Source organism: Somniosus microcephalus, unplaced genomic scaffold (genome assembly GCF_052327205.1).
Source record: "Somniosus microcephalus isolate GS21.2 unplaced genomic scaffold, FLI_Smic_1.0 unresolved_chr1, whole genome shotgun sequence".
In the NCBI taxonomy this organism is placed as follows: domain Eukaryota; kingdom Metazoa; phylum Chordata; class Chondrichthyes; order Squaliformes; family Somniosidae; genus Somniosus; species Somniosus microcephalus.
The window spans coordinates 154469928-154493814 of NW_028225179.1; the positions used below are offsets into that span (position 1 = coordinate 154469928).

Consider the following 23887-nt stretch of genomic DNA (forward strand, 5'->3'; position numbering starts at 1 on the left):
ACAGAGTAAAGCTCCCTCTACACTGTCCCATCAAACACTCCCAGGGCAGGTACAGCACAGGTTAGATACAGAGTAAAGCTCCCTCTACACTGTCCCATCAAACATTCCCAGGGCAGGTACAGCACGGGTTAGATACAGAGTGAAGATCCCTCTACACTGTCCCATCAAACACTCCCAGGGCAGGTACAGCACGGGTTAGATACAGAGTGAAGATCCCTCTACACTGTCCCATCAAACACTCCCAGGGCAGGTACAGCATGGGTTAGATACAGAGTAAAGCTCCCTCTACACTGTCCCATCAAACATTCCCAGGGCAGGTACAGCACGGGTTAGATACAGAGTAAAGCTCCTCTACACTGCCCATCAAACACTCCCAGGCAGGTACAGCACAGGTTAGATACAGAGTGAAGGTCCCTCTACACTGTCCCATCAAACACTCTCAGGGCAGGTACAGCACGGGTTAGATACAGAGTGAAAGGTCCCTCTACACTGTCCCATCAAACACTCCCAGGGCAGGTACAGCACGGGTTAGATACAGAGTAAAGCTCCCTCTACACTGTCCCATCAAACACTCCCAGGGCAGGTACAGCACGGGTTAGATACAGAGTAAAGCTCCCTCTACACTGTCCCATCAAACACTCCCAGGGCAGGTACAGCACGGGTTAGATACAGAGTAAAGATCCCTCTACACTGTCCATCAAACACGGGTGAGGTATTTTCCCATTAACAGTGCACGCAGACAACCCAATAGTCCCAGGAGCTAACCCAGGACAATCCGCCCAATTTTGTTTAGTAATTCATGAATGCATAATCCTTATTAAAGAAAGAGTCGATCTTGAGGTGGAACCCCAATCGCAGCATACGGAATGTCGTCAATAATCTCTTACCAAACTCCTGCTGCAGTCTCACACATTCTGGACAGAAAAGAAGATAAGAGAAAAAATTGTAACACCGGGACCGAGGCAGTTTAAAACAATCACATTAATTATACAAGACATCGAACTCAAAAGCTGAGAGTCATAAGAACGTAAGAAATAGGAGCAGGAGTCGGCCGAACGGCCCCCTTGAGCCTGCTCCGCCATTCAATAAGGTCATGGCTGATCATCGGCCTCAACTCCACTTTCCCGCCTGATCTCCATATCCCTTGATACCCCATGACTCCAAAAATCTATCGCTCTCCAGACCATTAGTCCAGGCCTCTGCAATACCAATCCAGCAACATACCCACTCTGCTACCGCACCCCGTCCGTCAGACTCTGCCCCCACGACCCCACCTTTCTTTCCTAAACCGATGATGTCTCTCTCCTGCCCGCCTGTTGCCGGAGGATTGGATCACGGAGGGTTTTGGAACAGAGCGAACCCGCCGTCAAGTTTCTGCTGGTTGTCGCTTCACCGCGCCGATTTTCGCCGTCGAGTGTTTTTTTGGAAACGTCTTCAATTCCAGCTCCGGGAGGAAAATGCTCAGCACAGTAGATTCTCAGAGCGGGGGGGGGGGGGCGCTGTTCAGCGTTCGATAAAACTGACCAGCTCACATTGAAGAATTGCCCGCAATAGCCGGGCCACTTCAGCCGTAGTAAGCGGCGCCTGCCTTTATAACTGGTTTCTATGGCGATGAAAATGGTAATGGGAACTCACATGGCGGGGTACAAGTGGTAGTGTCTGTACCTCTGTGTTAAATTACATTAAGACAGCCTGACATGCAATGGAAATGTTACAATACGAACCATCGCGGTACTTCACTGAACTCGGTGCTGTGCGCAAACCTCACCTGATTTCCCCGCTTCTTTAGCTTTCGCTGTAACAGACAAATATAAAATGTGAAACAGGGCTGCAGTGGTCATAAAGACTCTTGTCTTACACCCTCCCAGCCAGACTGATTGAGAAGGCCCAAGACCTACACCCAGAGATGCAAGGTCAGCCCCAGGGGAGTTCCGATAGGGTTGGGCAAAAGAGGGGGCTCGGGCCTGGCGTGCCACCAATGCAGCAATTGTGTTGCTACATAATTGTTCCCTACCCATGGGGATTTCCCCGGTCTGTGTCTTCCTCACCCATGGGTTATCGCCCTAATGTCCCTGGTACCCATGGGTTTTCCCCCCATGTCCCCCGTACCCATGAGTTATCTCCCCATGTCCCCCGTACCCATGGGTTATCGCCCTAATGTCCCTGGTACCCATGGGTTTTCCCCCCATGTCCCCCGTACCCATGGGTTATCTCCCCATGTCCCCCCGTACCCATGGGTTATCTCCCCATGTCCCCCGTACCCATGGGTTATCTCCCCATGTCCCCCGTACCCACGGGTTATCGCCCTAATGTCCCTGGTACCCATGGGTTTTCCCCCCATGTCCCCCGTACCCACGGGTTATCCCCATGGTCCCCCGTACCCATGGGTTATCTCCCCATGTCCCTGGTACCCATGGGTTATCTCCCCATGTCCCCCCGTACCCATGGGTTATCCCCATGTCCCCCGTACCCACGGGTTATCCCCCGTACCCACGGGTTATCTCGCCATGTCCCCCGTACCCATGGGTTATCCCCATGTCCCCCGTACCCATGCGGTTATCTCCCCATGTCCCTGGGTACCCATTCGGGTTATCTCCCAATGTCCCCCTGTACCCATGGGTTATCCCCATGTCCCCCGTTACCCCATGGGTTATCTCCCCATGTCCCCCGTACCCACGGGTTATCTCCCCATGTCCCCCGTACCCACTGGGTTCACGTCTCCCATGTCCCCGTACCCATGGGTTATCTCCACATGTCCCCCGTACCCATGGGTTATCTCCACATGTCCCCGTACCCATGGGTTATCTCCACATGTCCCCCGTACCCATGGGTTATCTCCCCTTGTCCCCCGTACCCATGGGTTATCTCCCCATGTCCCCCGTACCCATGGGTTATCTCCCCATGTCCCCCGTACCCATGGGTTATCTCCCCATGTCCCCCGTACCCATGGGTTATCTCCACATGTCCCCCGTACCCATGGGTTATCTCCACATGTCCCCCGTACCCATGGGTTAGCTCTACATGTCCCCCGTACCCATGGGTTATCTCCCCCATGTCCCCCGTACCCATGGGTTATCTCGCCATGTCCCCTGTACCCATGGGTTATCTCCCCATGTCCCCCGTACCCTTGGGTTATCTCCCCATGTCCCCCGTACCCTTGGGTTATCTCCCCATGTCCCCCGTACCCATGGGTTATCTCCCCATGTCCCCCGTACCCATGGGTTAGCTCCCCATGTCCCCCGTACCCATGGGTTATCTCGCCATGTCCCCTGTACCCATGGGTTATCTCGCCATGTCCCCCGTACCCTTGGGTTATCTCCCCATGTCCCCCGTACCCTTGGGTTATCTCCCCATGTCCCCCGTACCCTTGGGTTATCTCCCCATGTCCCCCGTACCCATGGGTTATCTCCCCATGTCCCCCGTACCCATGGGTTAGCTCCACATGTCCCCTGTACCCATGGGTTATCCCCATGTCCCCCGTACCCATGGGTTATCTCCCCATGTCCCCCGTACCCATGGGTTATCCCCCGTACCCCGTACCCATGGGTTATCTCCCCATGTCCCCCGTACCCATGGGTTATCTCCCCATGTCCCCCGTACCCACGGGTTATCCCCCGTACCCACGGGTTATCTCGCCATGTCCCCCGTACCCATGGGTTATCCCCATGTCCCCCGTACCCATGGATTCTCTCCCCATGTCCCCCGTACCCATGGGTTATCGCCATGTCCCCCGTACCCATGGGTTATCCCCATGTCCCCCGTACCCATGGGTTATCTCCCCATGTCCCCCGTACCCATGGGTTATCCCCATGTCCCCCGTACCCATGGGTTATCTCCCCATGTCCCCCATACCCATGGGTTATCTCCCCATATCCCCCGTACCCATGGGTTATCCCCATGTCCCCCGTACCCATGGGTTATCTCCCCATGTCCCCCGTACCCATGGGTTATCTCCCCATGTCCCCCGTACCCATGGGTTATCTCCCCATGTCCCCCGTACCCATGGGTTATCTCCCCATGTCCCCCATGTCCCCATGGGTTATCTCCCCATGTCCCCCGTACCCATGGGTTATCTCCCCATGTCCCCCGTACCCATGCGTCTATTTTCTTACCTATCTCCTTGCGTAGGCTATCACACTCTGAAATAAAAAGACAAACGAGTCAGTTAAATGACACATTAAATTATTATTTAAATGGGGAGAGATTACAAAATGCTGAGGTACAGAGGGATCGGGGGGTCCTTGTACAGGAATCACAAAAAGTTACCAAGCAGGTACAACAAGTAATTAGGAAGGCAAATGGAGTGTTGGCCTTTATTGCAAAGGGAATGGAGTATAAAAGTAGGGAAGTCGTTACAACTGTACAGGGTGTTGGTGAGACCACACCTGGAGTACTGCGTACAGTTTTGGTCTCCTTATTTAAGGAAAAATATACTTGCATTGGAGGCAGTTCAGTGACTATTCACTAGGTTAGTTCCGGAGATGAAAGGGGTTGTCTTATGAGGAAAGGTTGAGCAGGTTGGAGCTTAGAAGAATGAGAGGTGATCTTATTGAAACATATAAGATACTGAGGGGGCTCGACAGATGCAGAGAGGATGTTTCCCCTCGTGGGGAAATCTAGAACTCGGGGGCACAGTTTCAGGATAAAGGGTCGCCCTTTTAGAACTGAGATGAGGAGGAATTTCTTCTCTGAGGGTCATCACTCTGTGGAATTCTCTACCCCAGAGAGCCGTGGAGGCTGGGACATTGAATATGGGGAGTGGACAGGGAAGTGGAGTTGAGGCCAAGATCAGATCAGCCATGATCTTATCGAATGGCGGGGCAGGCTCGAGGGGCCGAATGGCCGACTCCTGCTCCTATTCCTTATGATCTTACGTTCCATTTGATCTGCTCTAGGCTGTTTTGCAGGGTGTCCGACACCAGACCCAGAGCCTCTGACCACTGCTAAGTTCACGGAAGCGTGGCAAGCAGCACGATACGGTGACCCCCCATCGCCAGGCCTCACGTCACTTACCTCGTTCCGCCTTCAATTTCTCTTCCTCTGCAGGTAGAAAAAAATAAAATCTGTGTTAGAAACTGTGGCAAATGCTAAAGAAAGAAGTTGTACTTATATAGCACCTGGCACGGTGTCAGAATGTCCGCCAGTGTCTTATAGTTGTATTTGGGGGGGTAAACGCAGCAACCAATGTGCGCACAGCAAAATCCCACAAACAGCAATGGAATAAATGATCAGATGAATCTGTTTCGCTAGTGTTGATTGAAAAGATAGAAAAAGACTTGAGGGGGGGGGCGGAGGGAAATTCGGTTTCTTTGCAAAATTCTGCGGGAGGTTAGCGGCGGCGGTAACCGGTAGCGCCCTGCGCCTCTCCAGCGATGACGTCATCGCCATGCGCAGCGCCCCGGCCCCAAACTTGGCTCGCACCCCTCGACCTACCGGCGGACGCCATGTCCAACAGGGTCAGGGGGGCGTTTTTTGCAGCCGGGGCGGCGATAATTAAAGGGCTGGTGCCGGGCAGCCATTTTGTTTTGGGCCCGCCTGCCAGCACCTGCCCCCTCTGGCCTCTTCCCGCGGGGGTGCCTGCCGCCATCCGTCAGCCCGGCACTCGTCTCGAGTGCCCGGCTGTTTTGCCGACACCCCGCTCCCCGGTGGTCCAGCAGGGCCCTGATGCGCACTGCGCTAGGCCCCTCCCCTTTAATCAGGGGAGGGAGGCCTGCAGTACCGCGGCGCTACGTGCCGGCGCGCTGCTGCACGTAGCGCCGCGATATTCCATGGGAGTGCCCCAAGAGGGAGGGGGAGCGCTTCCAGTAGCGCACCCGCCTCCTGTTTGGGGTGCTACCATTGAATTGGGGGGGGGGGGGGGCGGGGGGGTGAGTACTAACTTTTTCGGGGTGCTAAAAGTAGCGGCCCAGCGAAGTTAACACCCCAAAGGGGGCGCGAGCCAATTTTCCCCCCTTACATTTCGATAGCGCCTTCCACAGCATCAGGAAGTCCCAAAGCGCCTTTTTTCTTATGTTCTTCTGCATTTCATTGGTTGTAAAGCGCTTTGGGACGTCCTGAGGTCATGAAAGGCGCGATAAAGATGCAAGTCTTTCATTTCGCTCTTAATGTACAAACTTTTTGGACAGTCAGAGGTCGTTGTCCATATCGGTACCAATGACATAGGCAGAAAGAGGGAGCTAGGGGAGAGATTAAAAAGCAGGACCTCAAAAGGTAGGAATCTCCGGATTACTCCCGGTGCCACGTGTTAGTGAGCACAGGAATAGGAGGATAGAACAGATGAATGTGTGGCTGGAGAGATGGTGCAGGAGGGAGGGCTTTAGATTCCTGAGGCATTGGGACCATTTCTGGGGAAGGTGGGGCCTGTACAAGCCGGACGGGTTACACCTCAACAGAGCCGGGACCAATATTCTTGAGGGGAGGTTTGCAATTGGGGAGGGTTTAAACTAACTTGGCAGGGGGATGGGCACCAGCATATAGGAGTAGAAAAGAGCAATAAGGTGCATAAAAGAGCGAGTGTGTTGGATAGTACTAGAGAAGAAAGTGTACTGGAGGCGGAAGTAGTACCTATTAGATAGGAGCAGACTAAGAAAGACTACGAAAAATTCAAAAATGGGTTTAGAATACATGTACGTAAATGCACAAAGTGTGGTAAATAAGGTTTGTGAGCTACAAGCACAATTAACCGTGTGGCAATATGATGTTGTGGCAACAACAGAAACATGGCTTAAAAACGGTGAGGACTGGGCACTTAATATTCAAGGGTACAAGATGTTCAGAAAAGCTAGGGAAGGAAAAAATGGAGGTGGGATGGCAGACATTAAGGAAGACATTGTAGTGTTGAAAAGGGAGGATGTTCTTGAGGGGACAAGGACAGAATCCATTTGGTTAGAGTTGAGGAGCAACTGGGGGTATTCTACAGGCCTCCAAATAGTGAGAGGGAGGTAGAGGAGCAAATCTGCAAAAAATCGCAGCGATATGCAAGAGCTATAGAGTGGTGATATCGGGGAACTTTAATTACCCAAATGTCAATTGGGATGATAGGGTAAAGGGAAAGGAGGGGGAGGAATTTCTGAAATTTGTTCAGGAGAATTTCCTTGACCAGTATCTTCTTGGCCCAACTAGGAAGGAGGCATTGCTGGATCTGGTGCTGGGGAATGAGGTGGGCCGGGTCGACCAAGTGTCTGTAGGAGAACACTTGGGTTCAAGTGATCATCGTATCATAAGATTTAGATTAGCAATGGAGAGGAGCAAGGAACAATCTCGAGTGGAACTTCTAAACTGGAATAGGGCTAACTTCAATGGGATGCAAAAGGATCCAGCCAGGGTAAAATGGAACCAAAGACTGACAGGAAAAACTGTAACGGAACAATGGGTGATCTTTAAGGAGATGTTCCAAGTACAGGCTAGGTACATTCCAACAAGAGGGAAGGGTAAGGGAACCAAAGCAAGGGTTCCTTGGATGACAAGGGAGATAGAGAAGATGATGAAACAAAAAAAAAAGAGGGTGTATGATGCATGTCAGGTGAATTCTTCAAGGGAGAACCAGACCAAATACAATAAGTTGAGGGGGGGAAGTGAAGATTGGCAAAGAGAGAATATGAAAGTAGAATGGCGGTTAACATAAAAGGGAACCCAAAAATCTTGTACCGACATGTAAACAGTAAGCGGGTAGTAAGAGGCGGGGTGGGGCCTATTAGGGACAAAGAAGGTGATATATGCTTAGAGGCGAAGGGCAAGGCTAGAATACTCAATGAGTACTTTGTATCGGTGTTTACTAAGGAGGTGGATGCTGACAAAATATCAGTAGAAGTGGAAAAGGTAGAAGGAATGGAAGGGGAGAAAACTGATAGACAGGATGTACTGGGTATGATTAGAATGGACAAGTCGCCTGGTCCAGATGGCTTGCATCCTAGGTTGCTAAGGGAATTGGGGGAGGAGATAGCGGAAGGGCTTGCCATAATTTTCCAATCTTCCCAGGATGCAGGGGAGGTGCCCGAGGACTGGAAAGTGGCAAATGTGACACCATTGTTCAAGAAAGGGTGTAAGGACAATCCTAGTAACTACAGGCTGGTCAGTTTAACATCAAGTGGGTAAAGTTTTAATCAAGCAAAAAATTAACGAGCACTTGGAGAGGTTTAAGCTAATTAAGGTGAGCCAAATTGGATTTGTAAAAGGCAGATCGTGTTTGACTAATCCAATTGAACTTTTTGATGAAGTAACAGGGAGGATCGATGAAGGGAATGCAATGGATGTTGTCTACATGGATTTTCAGAAGGCGTTTGACAAAGTACCACGTAGAAGGCTGGTGAACAAAATTGAGGTTCATGGAATAGGTGGGTCAGCGGCAGCTTGGATAAGGAATTGGCTTAAGGACAGAAAACAGCGAGTTGTGGTAAATGGCTGTTTTTCAGGCTGGAGGATGGTAGACAGTGGTGTTCCCCAAGGGTCAGTGCTGGGGCCACTGCTTTTTTTGATATATATAAATGACCTGGATATTGGAATACAGAATAGAATTTCTAAATTTGCCGATGACACCAAACTTGGGGGTGTGGCAAACAGTGATGATGATACCAATCGACTGCAACAGGACATAGAAAGGCTAGCAGAATGGGCAGACAAGTGGCAGATGGAATTTAATACAGTGAAGTGTGAGGTGATGCATTTTGGCAGAAGGAACAGGGAGAGGCAATATACACTTAATGGCACAGTTTTAAAGAGTGTGCAGGGACCGAGGGACCTGGGAGTTAATGTGCATAGGTCCCTGAAGGTGGCAGGACATATTGAGAGAGTGGTTAACAAAGCATATGGGATCTTGGGCTTCATAAATAGAGGTATTGAGTACAAAAGTAGAGAAGTTATGCTGAACCTTTATAAAGCGTGGTTAGGCCACAACTGGAGTATTGCGTCCAGTTCTGGTCACCACACTTTAGGAAGGATGTGAAACTCAAAAGGTTAGTATGCAGGTGCAGCAAGTGATTAAGAAGGCCAATGGAATGTTGGCTTTCATTGCTAGGGGGATAGAATATAAAAATAGGGAGGTATTGCTTCAGTTGTACAAGGTATTGGTGAGACCGCACCTGGAATACTGCATACAGTTTTGGTGTCCATACTTAAGAAAGGACATACTTGCTCTCGAGTCAGTACAAAGAAGGTTCACTCGGTTAATCCCGGGGATGAGGGGATGGACATACGAGGAGAGGTTGAGTAGATTGGGACTCTACTCATTGGAGTTCAGAAGAATGAGAGGCGATCTTATTGAAACATATAAGATTGTGAAGGGGTTGGATCGGGTGGATGCGGGGAAGATGTTCCCGATGATGGGTGAAACTAGAACTAGGGGGCATAGTCTTAGAATAAGGGGCTGCTCTTTCAAAACTGAGATGAGGAGGAACTACTTCACTCAGAGGGTGGTAGGTCCATGGAATATGCTGCCCCAAAAAGCTGTAGAAGCTACATCATTACATAAATTTAAAACAGAAATAGACAGTTTCCTAGAAGTCAAGGGAATTAAGGGTTACGGGGAGCGGGCAGGAATTTGGACATGAGACTAGGTTTGGATCGGTCATGGCCCGGTGGGTAGCGGAGCGGGCCCAGGGGCCGTGCAGCCTGATCCTGCTCCTATTTTGTGTGTCTAATTCTGTTAGATTCAGGAGATGGTTCTGTGATAGTGGATTGGCGGTTAGGATCAGATCAGCCATGATCTTATTGAATGGCGGAGCAGGCTCGAGGGGCCGATTGGCCTACTCCTGCTCCTATTTCTTATGTTCTTATGAAGGCCCGTGAGAGGGTGCAGAGGAGATTTACCAGAATGGTTCTGGGGATGGGGGATCTTAGCTACAAGGACAGGTTGGAGAAGCTAGATTTGTTTTCATTAGAGCAAAGGAGGTTGAGGGGTGATTTGATAGAGGTGTACAAGATTATGACGGGTTTGGATAGGCTAGACGGGGAAAGGCTGTTCCCACTAGTTGATGGTACAAGGACTAGGGGACACAGATTTAAGGTTTTGGGCAAGAGATACAGGGGGGATGTGAGGAAAAACTTTTTTACGCAGCGAGTGGTGAGGACCTGGAACTCGCTGCCGATGGAAGTGGTGGAAGCAAAGACACTCAGGCCTAGAAATTAGGTTTGCCTCCGCCAGGGCTTTTGCGCCCGAAATTTTGCGCCCGCGATAATTGCCGCTGCGCCCGCCAAAAATTCAGCTGCCCCGCGCCCAGACGGCTGCGGGCGCTAATGGAGGGTTTCAGCGCCTCACTATGGGCGCTGAATGCAGGTTTGCGGCGCTAATCCCCCGCTGCGGCACCCGATGCGGTGCGGCAGGCTGGGGTACTGCAGGCCTCCTCCTTCTGTTAAGGAGGAGCTGCCTGCAGCCGACCGCTGACCGGTCGATTCGCCCGACAAATGAGCCCGGCACCTCGGAGAAGTGCCGGGCTCGCGGGCCACACACATCAGTGCCGCGGGGGGGGTGGTGGAGGAGTCCGGGGAGGGAGGTGCGGGCAGGCGGCCGCCGGGAAAGCGGCCGGCCGCCGCTCCACCTTAATGCGCCGGCGCTACGTGCTGCAACATCCCGTTGAACAATCGTTGGTTGCGGCTGCCACGGGCGAGGCAGCCGCAACTGAATTTGGGCGTCCGGCCGCATTACCACGGCAACCGGGACGCTGCGCACACCGATGACGTCATCGGTGCCGGCGCAGCGCTACCGGCTAACGCCGATGGTAGGGCCCAACGCAATTTCGATCGCGGCTATAATTCCGGCGCAAGGCCCTCTAACGCCTCTAATTGGGCGCTAACCCCACCGAATTTCTAGGCCACAATGTTTTCAAGGGGAGACTGGATAGGCACTTGAGGGAAATAAACTTGCAGGGCTACGGGGACAGAGCGGGGGAATGGGACTGACTGGATTGCTCTACAGAGAGCCGGCACGGACTCGATGGGCCGAATGGCCTCCTTCTGTGCCGTTATGACTATGACTCAAGGTGAGCTCATCAGTCTGTTGCCTCTCTGGCCCCGAGTTACAGTCCACAAACATTCTTCAGGCACACTTCATTACTGCATTTCAATAATCACTGGATTTATAGTCACGGTCATATCTAGCTCTCGGTTACCAACAGTTACTCACCGATTTTATCCTGTAGCTTTACAAGTTCTGTAACAGATCAAAAAAAAAATTAATCAGCAGCGGCGCTTTATTCCTCGCCCCAACTGGTATCGGCTACCGAGCACTGGGATTTCTTCCCAAACAAATCACCCTCTCCCACAGGCTCAGCCAGTAATACCTGTATAGAGAGTAGATGCGGAGAAAGTGACGGGAGGGTCGCTAGCCAGAGGACTCGGCAGAAGAACCAGGAGGGGGAGATGAGGAGAAATTTTTTTTATGCCGCGACTTATGATGTTCTGGAATGCACTGCCTGAAAGGCTGGAGGTCATTTTCAAAAGGGAATTGGATAAATACTTGGAACAGGAAAAATTTGCAGGGCTCTGGGGAAAGAGCAGGGGAGCGGGATTAATTGGGCTGCTCTACAGGCACGATGAGCCGAAATGACCTCCTTCTGTGCTGTATGATTCTAGGTAGTTGATCTCACCCAGATTGGATTTCGGGGTCGATAATTGGCCTCAGAATCCTCTTGATTTTGGAAGAGAATTCTGTCCAGGGTTTCCTGCTACTACAAGTAACTCTTTTTTATCCAGCACCGACGGGACCGGCGTGGTGCCGGTTTATCAAAAAGTCCAGATTACAGAGAGGTATAGTTAAAAGGTACGAGAGCTACGTACACAGCAACAAATCCAGGCTTCCCTGTTGCTTAGCAACATGTGCAGGAACCCCGCCACAGACCAAGCATCCCTGTTGCTTAGCAACATGTGCAGGAACCCCAGTTACACGGCCACAGATCGAGGAACGGCCACTAATATGAAGTAAAACTTACCTGAACCTACTCCTGAATTTTGCCGGTTAACCGAGATTTCCGGTTATTTAGGTGCCAGTAAATCGAGAGTTTCCTGTAGTTGCTTTCCAATGATCCCTGCTGGAAGAACAAGGGCGAGAATGGCACCAGGATTTCCCCGCGAGGGGGGGGGAGGGGGGGCGGGGAGAGTCTGCGTGAGAAGGGGAGGCTGACACCTCTGCACAATAATTGAGGATAAATAAGGGAGAAACAGAAGAGTGTCAACTCCCAGGACAGCTGGCACCAGGTCAGAATAGCAGTGGACAGGAGTGGGTCACCTGGACCATCTCGGGACAGGTATTGTAAGGATCAGTGCAAGAGAAGAGCGTGTGAAATCGTTGAATATGGAAAATCTACAGATCTAGCAAGAGTCAACGTAACATTTATACACACACATGCACGGAATGAAGCTGATGCTAAACATCTCTTACCCAAAACACTTGAAGAAATCTTATACGCTGGAAAAAAAATACATGAATTCATTAGTGTAGAAGGCACAGTGATACGAGAAACACACACTGACAATCAGACTGTAGTGATCAGGCTCCCCATTACATGGTTAACAACTCACAATACAGACATGTTAAGGGCACCTCCCGCCATCATTAACTTGTGTTTACAGTTAACCCTCGAATGAAGGGTATTGCGGTTTGAAACTTATTCCAGCTGCAGGAGTCAGGCTCACTTTGAATCACTTTCCACAGTCGCCGAAGGTGCCACACGGCGAAACCAACTGCAGCAACCACCAGAAAGAACAGGATCCAGAACGCCACCATCCAGCCCGAAGCATGGGGGAAGAAAACGTCTGTAAGAGGACAGAAAAATAGTCGGCCAATTAGCAACCAGGTCACAACACTCACTCAACCACCCTCTTACTACCACCACCCTCCAGCCCGCACTCCCATCGCAGCCCTGCCATCTCTCTCTCTCCATCACACTCCCTCCATCTCTCCCCTCTCCTCCCCCTCTCCATCACAGTCCCTCCATCTCTCCCCTCTCCTCCCCCTCTCTCCATCTCTCCCGTCTCCATCCCCTCTCCATCACACTCCCTCCATCTCCCACTGTCCTCCCCCTCTCCATCAGAGTCCCTCCATGTCTCCCCTCTCCTCCCCCTCTCCATCACACTCCCTCCATCTCGCCCCTCTCCTCCCCCTCTCCATCACACTCCCTCCATCTCTCCCCACTCCTCTCTCTCTCCATCACACTCCCTCCATCTCCCACTCTCTCTCTCTCTATCACACTCCCTCCATCTCCCACTCTCTCTCTCCCCATCACACTCCCTCCATCTCCCACTCTCTCTCCCCATCACACTCCCTCCATCTCCCACTCTCTCTCTCTCTCTATCACACTCCCTCCATCTCCCACTCTCTCTCTATCACACTCCCTCCATCTCCCACTCTCTCTCTCTATCACACTCCCTCCATCTCCCACTCTCTCTCCATCACACTCCCTCCATCTCCCACTCTCTCTCTCTCCATCACACTCCCTCCATCTCCCACTCTCTCTCTCTCTCTCTATCACACTCCCTCCATCTCCCGCTCTCTCTCTCTATCACACTCCCTCCATCTCCCACTCTCTCTCTCTATCACACTCCCTCCATCTCCCACTCTCTCTCTCTCTCTATCACACTCCCTCCCTCTCCCACTCTCAATCTCTCTATCACACTCCCTCCATCTCCCACTCTCTCTCTCTCTCTCCATCACACTCCCTCCATCTCCCACTCTCTCTCTCTCTCTCCATCACACTCCCTCCATCTCCCACTCTCTCTCTCTCTCTCCATCACACTCCCTCCATCTCCCACTCTCTCTCTCTCTCTCCATCACACTCCCTCCATCTCCCACTCTCTCCCTCTCTCTCTATCACACTCCCTCCATCTCCCACTCTCTCTATCACACTCCCTCCATCTCCCACTCTCTCTCTCTCTCTATCACACTCCCTCCATCTCCCACTCTCTCTATCACACTCCCTCCATCTCCCACTCTCTCTCTCTCTCTATCACACTCCCTCCATCTCCCACTCTCTCTCTCTCTCTCACACTCCCTCCATCTCCCACTCTCTCTCTATCACACTCCCTCCATCTCCCTCTCTCTCTCTATCACACTCCCTCCATCTCTCTCTCTCTCCATCACACTCCCTCCATCTCCCACTCTCTCTCTCTCTCTCTCACACTCCCTCCATCTCCCACTCTCTCTCTCTCTCTCTCTCTCTCTATCACACTCCCTCCATCTCCCACTCTCCCTCTCTCTATCACACTCCCTCCATCTCCCCCTCTCTCTCTCTCTCTCTCTCTCTATCCAATTCCAATTCAATTCAAATGCTTTATTGGCATGAAAGTTTACAGAGAACCATATTGCCAAAGCTTACATATCAAGAAAGGTACAGTTTTCCAACATTCTGTAGGTGTCAGTCAATTTGGCATTTGTTGGGTACATACAATATTAATTTTAAACAATATTAATTTTAAACAGTCTTTGTATCTCATTGGGTACGTTCAATATTAATTTTAAACAGTCTTAATTTTTAAACAGTCCTCAGGTTGTGACTTGTTGTTACATATTTGGCCCCAAGGTATGGTCTGTCTCCTTCTCCCAGGACTAATCTTAATTTTGACAGGTCATCCAATTCCTTGAAATCTGGGGTTGTTTGGCTTAGCTTGTTGAATAATATGTTTCTTGATGTGTTGAATTTTTCGCATTTTAGGAGGAAATGCATTTCTGTTTCAACCTCGCCGGCCAGAAATTGATCGCATATTCTATTCTCTCTAGGCTGCCAGGATTTCTTGTATCTGCCATTTTCAATTTCCAGTTGGTGGTCGCTTAGTCTGCACTTGGTAAGGGTCTGTCTCTGTTTTGTGTCTCTGATGGTCGAGAGATAGTCTGCCAGTTTATATTCTATTTTTAGGGCCCGGTAACATTCTAATCTGCTTTGGCTTTCGGTTATTTTGTTCCAATGTTCCAGGTAGGTTTCTTTGCATTGTTTGATGATTTGGTTCACTCGGATTGGTGTTTGGACGGCTGTGTTGGTCTGGGACTGGTCAGGGTCCGGCTGGGTACTTAGTTTCAGTAGCAGCTGACTCAGGGGAATCTTTCTGGGTTTAGCTCTTGGGTCTCTCTCCATCACACTCCCTCCATCTCCCACTCTCTCTCTCTCTCTCCATCACACTCCCTCCATCTCCCACTCTCTCTCTCTCTCCATCACACTCCCTCCATCTCCCACTCTCTCTCACACTCCCTCCATCTCCCACTCTCTCTCTCTATCACACTCCCTCCATCACACTCCCTCCATCTCCCACTCTCTCTCTCTCTCCCCCCATCACATTCCCTCCATCTCCCACTCTCTCTCTCTCTCTCACACTCCCTCCATCTCCCACTCTCTCTCTCCATCACACTCCCTCCATCTCCCACTCTCTCTCTCTATCACACTCCCTCCATCTCCCACTCTCTCTCTCTCCATCACACTCCCTCCATCTCCCACTCTCTCTCTCTCTCCATCACACTCCCTCCATCTCCCACTCTCTCTCTCTCCATCACACTCCCTCCATCTCCCACTCTCTCTCTCTCTCTATCACACTCCCTCCATCTCCCACTCTCTCTCTATCACACTCCCTCCCTCTCCCACTCTCTCTCTCTATCACACTCCCTCCATCTCCCACCTCTCTCTCTCTCTCTATCACACTCCCTCCATCTCCCGCTCTCTCTCTCTCCATCACACTCCCTCCATCTCCCACTCTCTCTCTCTCCATCACACTCCCTCCATCTCCCACTCTCTCTCTCTCTCTCACACTCCCTCCATCTCCCACTCTCTCTCTCTATCACACTCCCTCCATCTCCCACTCTCTCTCTCTCTCCATCACACTCCCTCCATCTCCCACTCTCCCTCTATCACACTCCCTCCATCTCCCACTCTCTCTCTCTCTCTCTCTATCACACTCCCTCCATCTCCCACTCTCTCTCTCTCTATCACACTCCCTCCATCTCCCACTCTCTCTCTCTCCATCACACTCCCTCCATCTCCCACTCCCTCTCTCTCTATCACACTCCCTCCATCTCCCACTCTCTCTCACTCTCTCACACTCCCTCCATCTCCCACTCTCTCTCTCTCCCCATCACACTCCCTCCATCTCCCACTCTCACACCACTATCACACTCCCTCCAACTCCCACCTCCCACTCCTATCACACCCCCCATCTCCCACCTCCCTCCCACCATCACACCCCCCCACCCCACACTCACACCACTACACACCCCCCATCTCCCACTCTCTCTCTCTCTATCACACTCCACCATCACCCACTCTCCTCATCTCTCCATCACACTCCCTCCATCCCCACTCTCTCCCTCATCACACTCCCTCCATCTCCCACTCTCTCTCTATCACACTCCCTCCATCTCCCACTCTCTCTCTCTCTATCACACTCCCTCCATCTCCCACTCTCTCTCTCCATCACACTCCCTCCATCTCCCTCTCTCCCTCTATCACACTCCCTCCATCTCCCACTCTCTCTCTATCACACTCCCTCCATCTCCCACTCTCTCTCTCTCTCCATCACACTCCCTCCATCTCCCACTCTCCCTCTCTCTCTCTATCACACTCCCTCCATCTCCCACTCTCTCTCTATCACACTCCCTCCATCTCCCTCTCTCTCTCTCACACTCCCTCCATCTCCCACTCACTCTCTCTCTCTATCACACTCCCTCCATCTCCCACTCTCTCTCTCTCTCTATCACACTCCCTCCATCTCCCACTCTCTCTCTCTCTCTATCACACTCCCTCCATCTCCCACTCTCTCTCTCTCTCACACTCCCTCCATCTCCCACTCTCTCTCTCTCTCACACTCCCTCCATCTCCCACTCTCCCTCTCTCTCCATCACACTCCCTCCATCTCCCACTCTCTCTCTCTCTCTCTCTATCACACTCCCTCCATCTCCCACTCTCTCTCTCTCTCTATCATACTCCCTCCATCTCCCACTCTCTCTCTCTCTCTATCACACTCCCTCCATCTCCCACTCTCTCTCTCTCTATCACACTCCCTCCATCTCCCACTCTTTCTCTCTCTCCATCACACTCCCTCCATCTCCCACTCTCTCTCTCTCTCTATCACACTCCCTCCATCTCCCACTCTCTCTCTCTCTCCATCACAATCCCTCCATCTCCCACTCTCTCTCTCTCTATCACACTCCCTCCATCTCCCACTCTCTCTCTCTCTCTCTCACACACTCCCTCCACCTCCCACTCTCTCTCCCTCTCTATCACACTCCCTCCATCTCCCACTCTCTCTCTCGATCACACTCCCTCCATCTCCCTCTCTCTCTCTCACGCTCCCTCCATCTCCCACTCTCTCTCTCCATCACACTCCCTCCATCTTCTCTCTCTCCATCACACTCCTCCATCTCCCACTCTTTCTCTCTATCACTCTCCCTCCATCTCCCACTCTCTCTCTCTCCTCACACTCCCTCCATCTCCCACTCTCTCTCTCTCTATCACACTCCCTCATCTCCTCTCTCTCCTCACTCTCCCTCCATCTCCACTCCCTCCATCTCCCACTCTCTCTCTCTCATCACACTCCCTCCATCTCCCACTCTCTCTCTCTCTATCACACTCCCTCCATCTCCACTCTCTCTCTCCATCACACTCCCTCCCATCTCCCCCTCTCCTCTCTCTCTCTCCTCACACTCCCTCCATCTCCCACTCTCTCTCTCACACTCCCTCCATCTCCCTCTCTCTCTCATCACTCCCTCCATCTCCCACTCTCCTATCACACTCCCTCCATCTCCCTCTCTCTCTCTCTCTCACACTCCCTCCATCTCCCACTCTCTCTCTCTCTATCACACTCCCTCCATCTCCCACTCTCTCTCTCTCTCCATCACACTCCCTCCATCTCCCACTCTCTCTCTCTCTATCACACTCCCTCCATCTCCCACTCTCTCTCTCTCTCTCTCTATCACACTCCTCCATCTCCCACTCTCTCTCTCTCCATCACTCCTCCATCTCCACTCTCTCTCTCTCTATCACACTCCCTCCATCTCCCACTCTCTCTCTCTCTCTCTCTATCACACTCCCTCCATCTCCCACTCTCTCTCTATCACACTCCCTCCATCTCCCACTCTCTCTCTCTCTCCATCACACTCCCTCCATCTCCCACTCTCTCTCTCCATCACACTCCCTCCATCTCCCACTCCTCCATCTCCCACTCTCTCTCTCTCCTCACACTCCCTCCATCTCCCACTCTCTCTCTCTATCACACTCCCTCCATCTCCCACTCTCTCTCTCTATCACACTCCCTCCATCTCCCTCTCTCTCTCTCACTCCCTCCATCTCCCACTCTCTCTCTCTCTCCATCACACTCCCTCCATCTCCCTCTCTCTCTCACACTCCCTCCATCTCCCACTCTCTCTCTCTCCATCACACTCCCTCCATCTCCCACTCTCTCTCTCTCTATCACACTCCCTCCATCTCCCACTCTCTCTCTCTCCATCACACTCCCTCCATCTCCCTCTCTCTCTCTCCCATCACACTCCCTCCATCTCCCACTCTCTCTCTCTCCATCACACTCCCTCCATCTCCCTCTCTCTCTCTCTCTCTCACACTCCCTCCATCTCCCACTCTCTCTCTCTCTCCATCACACTCCCTCCATCTCCCACTCTCTCTCTCTCTCTCACTCTCCTCCATCTCCCACTCTCTCTCTCTCTATCACACTCCCTCCATCTCCCACTCTCCTCTCTCTCATCACACTCCCTCCATCTCCCACTCTCTCTCTCTCCATCACACTCCCTCCATCTCCCACTCTCCCTCTCTCTCTCTATCACACTCCCTCCATCTCCCACTCTCTTTCTCTCTATCACACTCCCTCCATCTCCCACTCTCCCTCTCTCTCTCTATCACACTCCCTCCATCTCCCACTCTCTCTCTCTCTCTCCATCACACTCCCTCCATCTCCCACTCTCTCTCTCTCCATCACACTCCCTCCATCTCCCACTCTCCCTCTCTCTCTCTATCACACTCCCTCCATCTCCCACTCTCTCTCTCTCCACTCCCTCCATCTCCCACTCTCTCTCTCTCTATCACACTCCCTCCATCTCCCACTCTCCCTCTCTCTCCCTATCACACTCCCTCCATCTCCCACTCTCTCTCTCTCCATCACACTCCCTCCATCTCCCACTCTCTTTCTCTCTATCACACTCCCTCCATCTCCCACTCTCTCTCTCTCTCTCTATCACACTCCCTCCATCTCCCACTCTCTCTCTCCATCACACTCCCTCCATCTCCCACTCTCTCTCTCTCCATCACACTCCCTCCATCTCCCACTCTCTCTCTCTATCACACTCCCTCCATCTCACACTCTCTCTCTCTCTCACACTCCCTCCATCTCCCACTCTCTCTCTCTGTATCACACTCCCTCCATCTCCCACTCTCTCTCTCTGTATCACACTCCCTCCATCTCCCACTCTCTCTCTCTCTCCATCACACTCCCTCCATCTCCCACTCTCTCTCTCTATCACACTCCCTACATCTCTCTCACTCTCTCACACTGCCTCCATCTCCCACTCTCTATCACACTCCCTCCATCTCCCACTCTCTCTCTCTATCACACTCCCTCCATCTCCCACTCTCTCTCTCTCTCTATCACACTCCCTCCATCTCCCACTCTCTCTCTCTCTCACACTCCCTCCATCTCCCACTCTCTCTCTCTCTCACACTCCCTCCATCTCCCACTCTCCCTCTCTCTCCATCACACTCCCTCCATCTCCCACTCTCTCTCTCTCTCTCTCTATCACACTCCCTCCATCTCCCACTCTCTCTCTCTCTATCATACTCCCTCCATCTCCCACTCTCTCTCTCTCTCTATCACACTCCCTCCATCTCCCACTCTCTCTCTCTCTATCACACTCCCTCCATCTCCCACTCTTTCTCTCTCTCCATCACACTCCCTCCATCTCCCACTCTCTCTCTCTCTCTATCACACTCCCTCCATCTCCCACTCTCTCTCTCTCTCCATCACAATCCCTCCATCTCCCACTCTCTCTCTCTCTATCACACTCCCTCCATCTCCCACTCTCTCTCTCTCTCTCTCTCTCTCTCACACACTCCCTCCACCTCCCACTCTCTCTCCCTCTCTATCACACTCCCTCCATCTCCCACTCTCTCTCTCGATCACACTCCCTCCATCTCCCTCTCACGCTCCCTCCATCTCCCACTCTCTCTCTCCATCACACTCCCTCCATCTCCACTCTCTCTCTCTCTCTCTCTATCACACTCCCTCCATCTCCCACTCTCTCTCTCTCCATCACACTCCCTCCATCTCCCACTCTCTCTCTCTCTATCACACTCCCTCCATCTCCCTCTCTCTCTCCATCACACTCCCTCCATCTCCCACTCCCTCCATCTCCCACTCTCTCTCTCTCTATCACACTCCCTCCATCTCCCTCTCTCTCTCCATCACACTCCCTCCATCTCCCACTCTCTCTCTCTCTCTCTCTCACACTCCCTCCATCTCCCACTCTCTCTCTCACACTCCCTCCATCTCCCACTCTCTCTCTCCATCACACTCCCTCCATCTCCCACTCTCCCTATCACACTCCCTCCATCTCCCTTTCTCTCTCTCTCTCTCTCACACTCCCTCCATCTCCCACTCTCTCTCTCTCTATCACACTCCCTCCATCTCCCACTCTTTCTCTCTCTCCATCACACTCCCTCCATCTCCCACTCTCTCTCTCTCTATCACACTCCCTCCATCTCCCACTCTCTCTCTCTCTCTCTCTATCACACTCCCTCCATCTCCCACTCTCTCTCTCTCTCCATCACAATCCCTCCATCTCCCACTCTCTCTCTCTCTATCACACTCCCTCCATCTCCCACTCTCTCTCTCTCTCTCTCTCTCTCTCACTCCCTCCATCTCCCACTCTCTCTCCCTCTCTTTCACACTCCCTCCATCTCCCACTCTCTCTCTCTCTCCATCACACTCCCTCCATCTCCCACTCTCTCTCTCTCCATCACACTCCCTCCATCTCCCACTCCCTCCATCTCCCACTCTCTCTCTCCATCACACTCCCTCCATCTCCCACTCTCTCTCTCTATCACACTCCCTCCATCTCCCTCTCTCTCTATCACACTCCCTCCATCTCCCTCTCTCTCTCTCACTCCCTCCATCTCCCACTCTCTCTCTCTCTCTATCACACTCCCTCCATCTCCCACTCTCTCTCTCTCCATCACACTCCTTCCATCTCCCTCTCTCTCTCACACTCTCTCCATCACACTCCCTCCATCTCCCACTCTCTCTCTCTCTCTATCACACTCCCTCCATCTCCCACTCTCTCTCTCTCCATCACACTCCCTCCATCTCCCTCTCTCTCTCTCCCCATCACACTCCCTCCATCTCCCACTCTCTCTCTCTCCATCACACTCCCTCCATCTCCCTCTCTCTCTCTCTCTCTCACACTCCCTCCATCTCCCACTCTCTCTCTCTCTCCATCACACTCCCTCCATCTCCCACTCTCTCTCTCTCTCTCTCTCCATCTCCCACTCTCTCTCTCTCTCCATCACACTCCCTCCATCTCCCACTCTCTCTCTCTCCATCACACTCCCTCCATCTCCCACTCTCCCTCTCTCTCTCTATCACACTCCCTCCATCTCCCACTCTCTTTCTCTCTATCACACTCCCTCCATCTCCCACTCTCCCTCTCTCTCTCTATCACACTCCCTCCATCTCCCACTCTCTCTCTCTCTCCATCACACTCCCTCCATCTCCCACTCTCTCTCTCTCCATCACACTCCCTCCATCTCCCACTCTCCCTCTCTCTCTCTATCACACTCCCTCCATCTCCCACTCTCTCTCTCCCACTCCCTCCATCTCCCACTCTCTCTCTCTCTATCACACTCCCTCCATCTCCCACTCTCCCTCTCTCTCCCTATCACACTCCCTCCATCTCCCACTCTCTCTCTCTCCATCACACTCCCTCCATCTCCCACTCTCTTTCTCTCCATCACACTCCCTCCATCTCCCACTCTCTCTCTCTCCATCACACTCTCTCCATCTCCCACTCTCTCTCTATCACACTCCCTCCATCTCACACTCTCTCTCTCTCTCACACTCCCTCCATCTCCCACTCTCTCTCTCTGTATCACACTCCCTCCATCTCCCACTCTCTCTCTCTGTATCACACTCCCTCCATCTCCCACTCTCTCTCTCTCTCCATCACACTCCCTCCATCTCCCACTCTCTCTCTCTCTATCACACTCCCTCCATCTCTCACACTCTCTCTCTCTCTCACACTGCCTCCATCTCCCACTCTCTATCACACTCCCTCCATCTCCCACTCTCTCTCTCTCTCACACTCCCTCCATCTCCCACTCTCTCTCTCTCCATCACACTCCCTCCATCTCCCACTCCCTCCATCTCCCACTCTCTCTCTATCACACTCCCTCCATCTCCCACTCTCTCTCTATCACACTCCCTCCATCTCCCACTCTCTCTCTATCTCTCCATCACACTCCCTCCATCTCCCACTCTCTCTCTCTCGATCACACTCCCTCCATCTCCCTCTCTCTCTCTCCATCACACTCCCTCCATCTCCCTCTCTCTCTCTCTCCATCACACTCCCTCCATCTCCCACTCTCTCCCTCTCTCTATCACACTCCCTCCATCTCCCACTCTCTCTCTCTATCACACTCCCTCCATCTCCCACTCTCTCTCTCTCTCTATCACACTCCCTCCATCTCCCTCTCTCTCTCTCTCTATCACACTCCCTCCATCTCCCACTCTCTCTCTCTATCACACTCCCTCCATCTCCCACTCTCTCTCTCTCTCTCCATCACACTCCCTCCATCTCCCACTCTCTCTCTCCATCACACTCCCTCCATCTCCCACTCTCTCTCTCTCCATCACTCTCCCTCCATCTCCCACTCTCTCTCTCTCTCTCTCTCTATCACACTCCCTCCATCTCCCACTCTCTCCCTCTCTCTCTCTATCACACTCCCTCCATCTCCCTCTCTCTCTCTCTCTCTCCATCACACTCCCTCCATCTCCCTCTCTCTCTCCATCACACTCCCTCCATCTCCCTCTCTCTCTCTCTCCATCACACTCCCTCCATCTCCCTCTCTCTCTCTCTCCATCACACTCCCTCCATCTCCCACTCTCTCTCTCTCCATCACACTCCCTCCATCTCCCTCTCTCTCTCTCCATCACACTCCCTCCATCTCCCACTCTCTCTCTCTCTATCACACTCCCTCCATCTCCCACTCTCTCTCTCTCTCTATCACACTCCCTCCATCTCCCTCTCTCTCTCTCCATCACACTCCCTCCATCTCCCTCTCTCTCTCTCCATCACACTCCCTATATCTCCCTCTCTCTCTCTCCATCACACTCCCTATATCTCCCACTCTCCCTCTCTCTCTATCACACTCCCTCCATCTCCCACTCTCTCTCTCTCTCTATCACACTCCCTCCATCTCCCTCTCTCTCTCTCCATCACACTCCCTCCATCTCCCTCTCTCTCTCTCTCTCCATCACACTCCCTCCATCTCCCACTCTCTCTCCCTCTCTCTCCATCACACTCCCTCCATCTCCCACTCTCTCTCTCTCCATCACACTCCCTCCATCTCCGACTCTCTCTCTCTCTATCACACTCCCTCCATCTCCCACTCTCTCTCTCCATCACACTCCCTCCATCTCCCTCTCTCTCTCTCCCTATCACACTCCCTCCATCTCCCACTCTCTCTCTCTCCATCACACTCCCTCCATCTCCCACTCTCTCTCTCTCTCTATCACACTCCCTCCATCTCCCACTCTCTCTCTCTCTCCATCACACTCCCTCCATCTCCCACTCTCCAATTCCAATTCCAATTCCAATTCCAATTAAAATGCTTTATTGGCATGAAAGTTTACAGAGAACCATATTGCCAAAGCTTACATAGCAAAAAGGTACAGTTTTCCAACATTCTGTAGGTGTCAA

General features: G+C 52.2%; 1 protein-coding gene across 1 annotated transcript in view; it reads right to left on the minus strand.

Annotated features, from left to right (window-relative positions):
- Positions 1-700: 700 nt before the first annotated feature.
- The window catches only part of LOC147096279 (butyrophilin subfamily 3 member A2-like), a 36488-nt gene continuing 13301 nt past the window's right edge, over positions 701-23887 (minus strand). The window contains exons 5-11 of the mRNA XM_085973869.1: positions 12625-12744; positions 12371-12397; positions 11117-11143; positions 5014-5040; positions 4113-4139; positions 1769-1795; positions 701-914 (exon numbers count right to left, since the gene is read on the minus strand). Of these exons, the coding sequence (XP_085829995.1) occupies positions 790-914; positions 1769-1795; positions 4113-4139; positions 5014-5040; positions 11117-11143; positions 12371-12397; positions 12625-12744 (380 nt within the window). The 3' untranslated portion in view covers positions 701-789. The remainder of the gene's footprint in view (positions 915-1768; positions 1796-4112; positions 4140-5013; positions 5041-11116; positions 11144-12370; positions 12398-12624; positions 12745-23887) is intronic.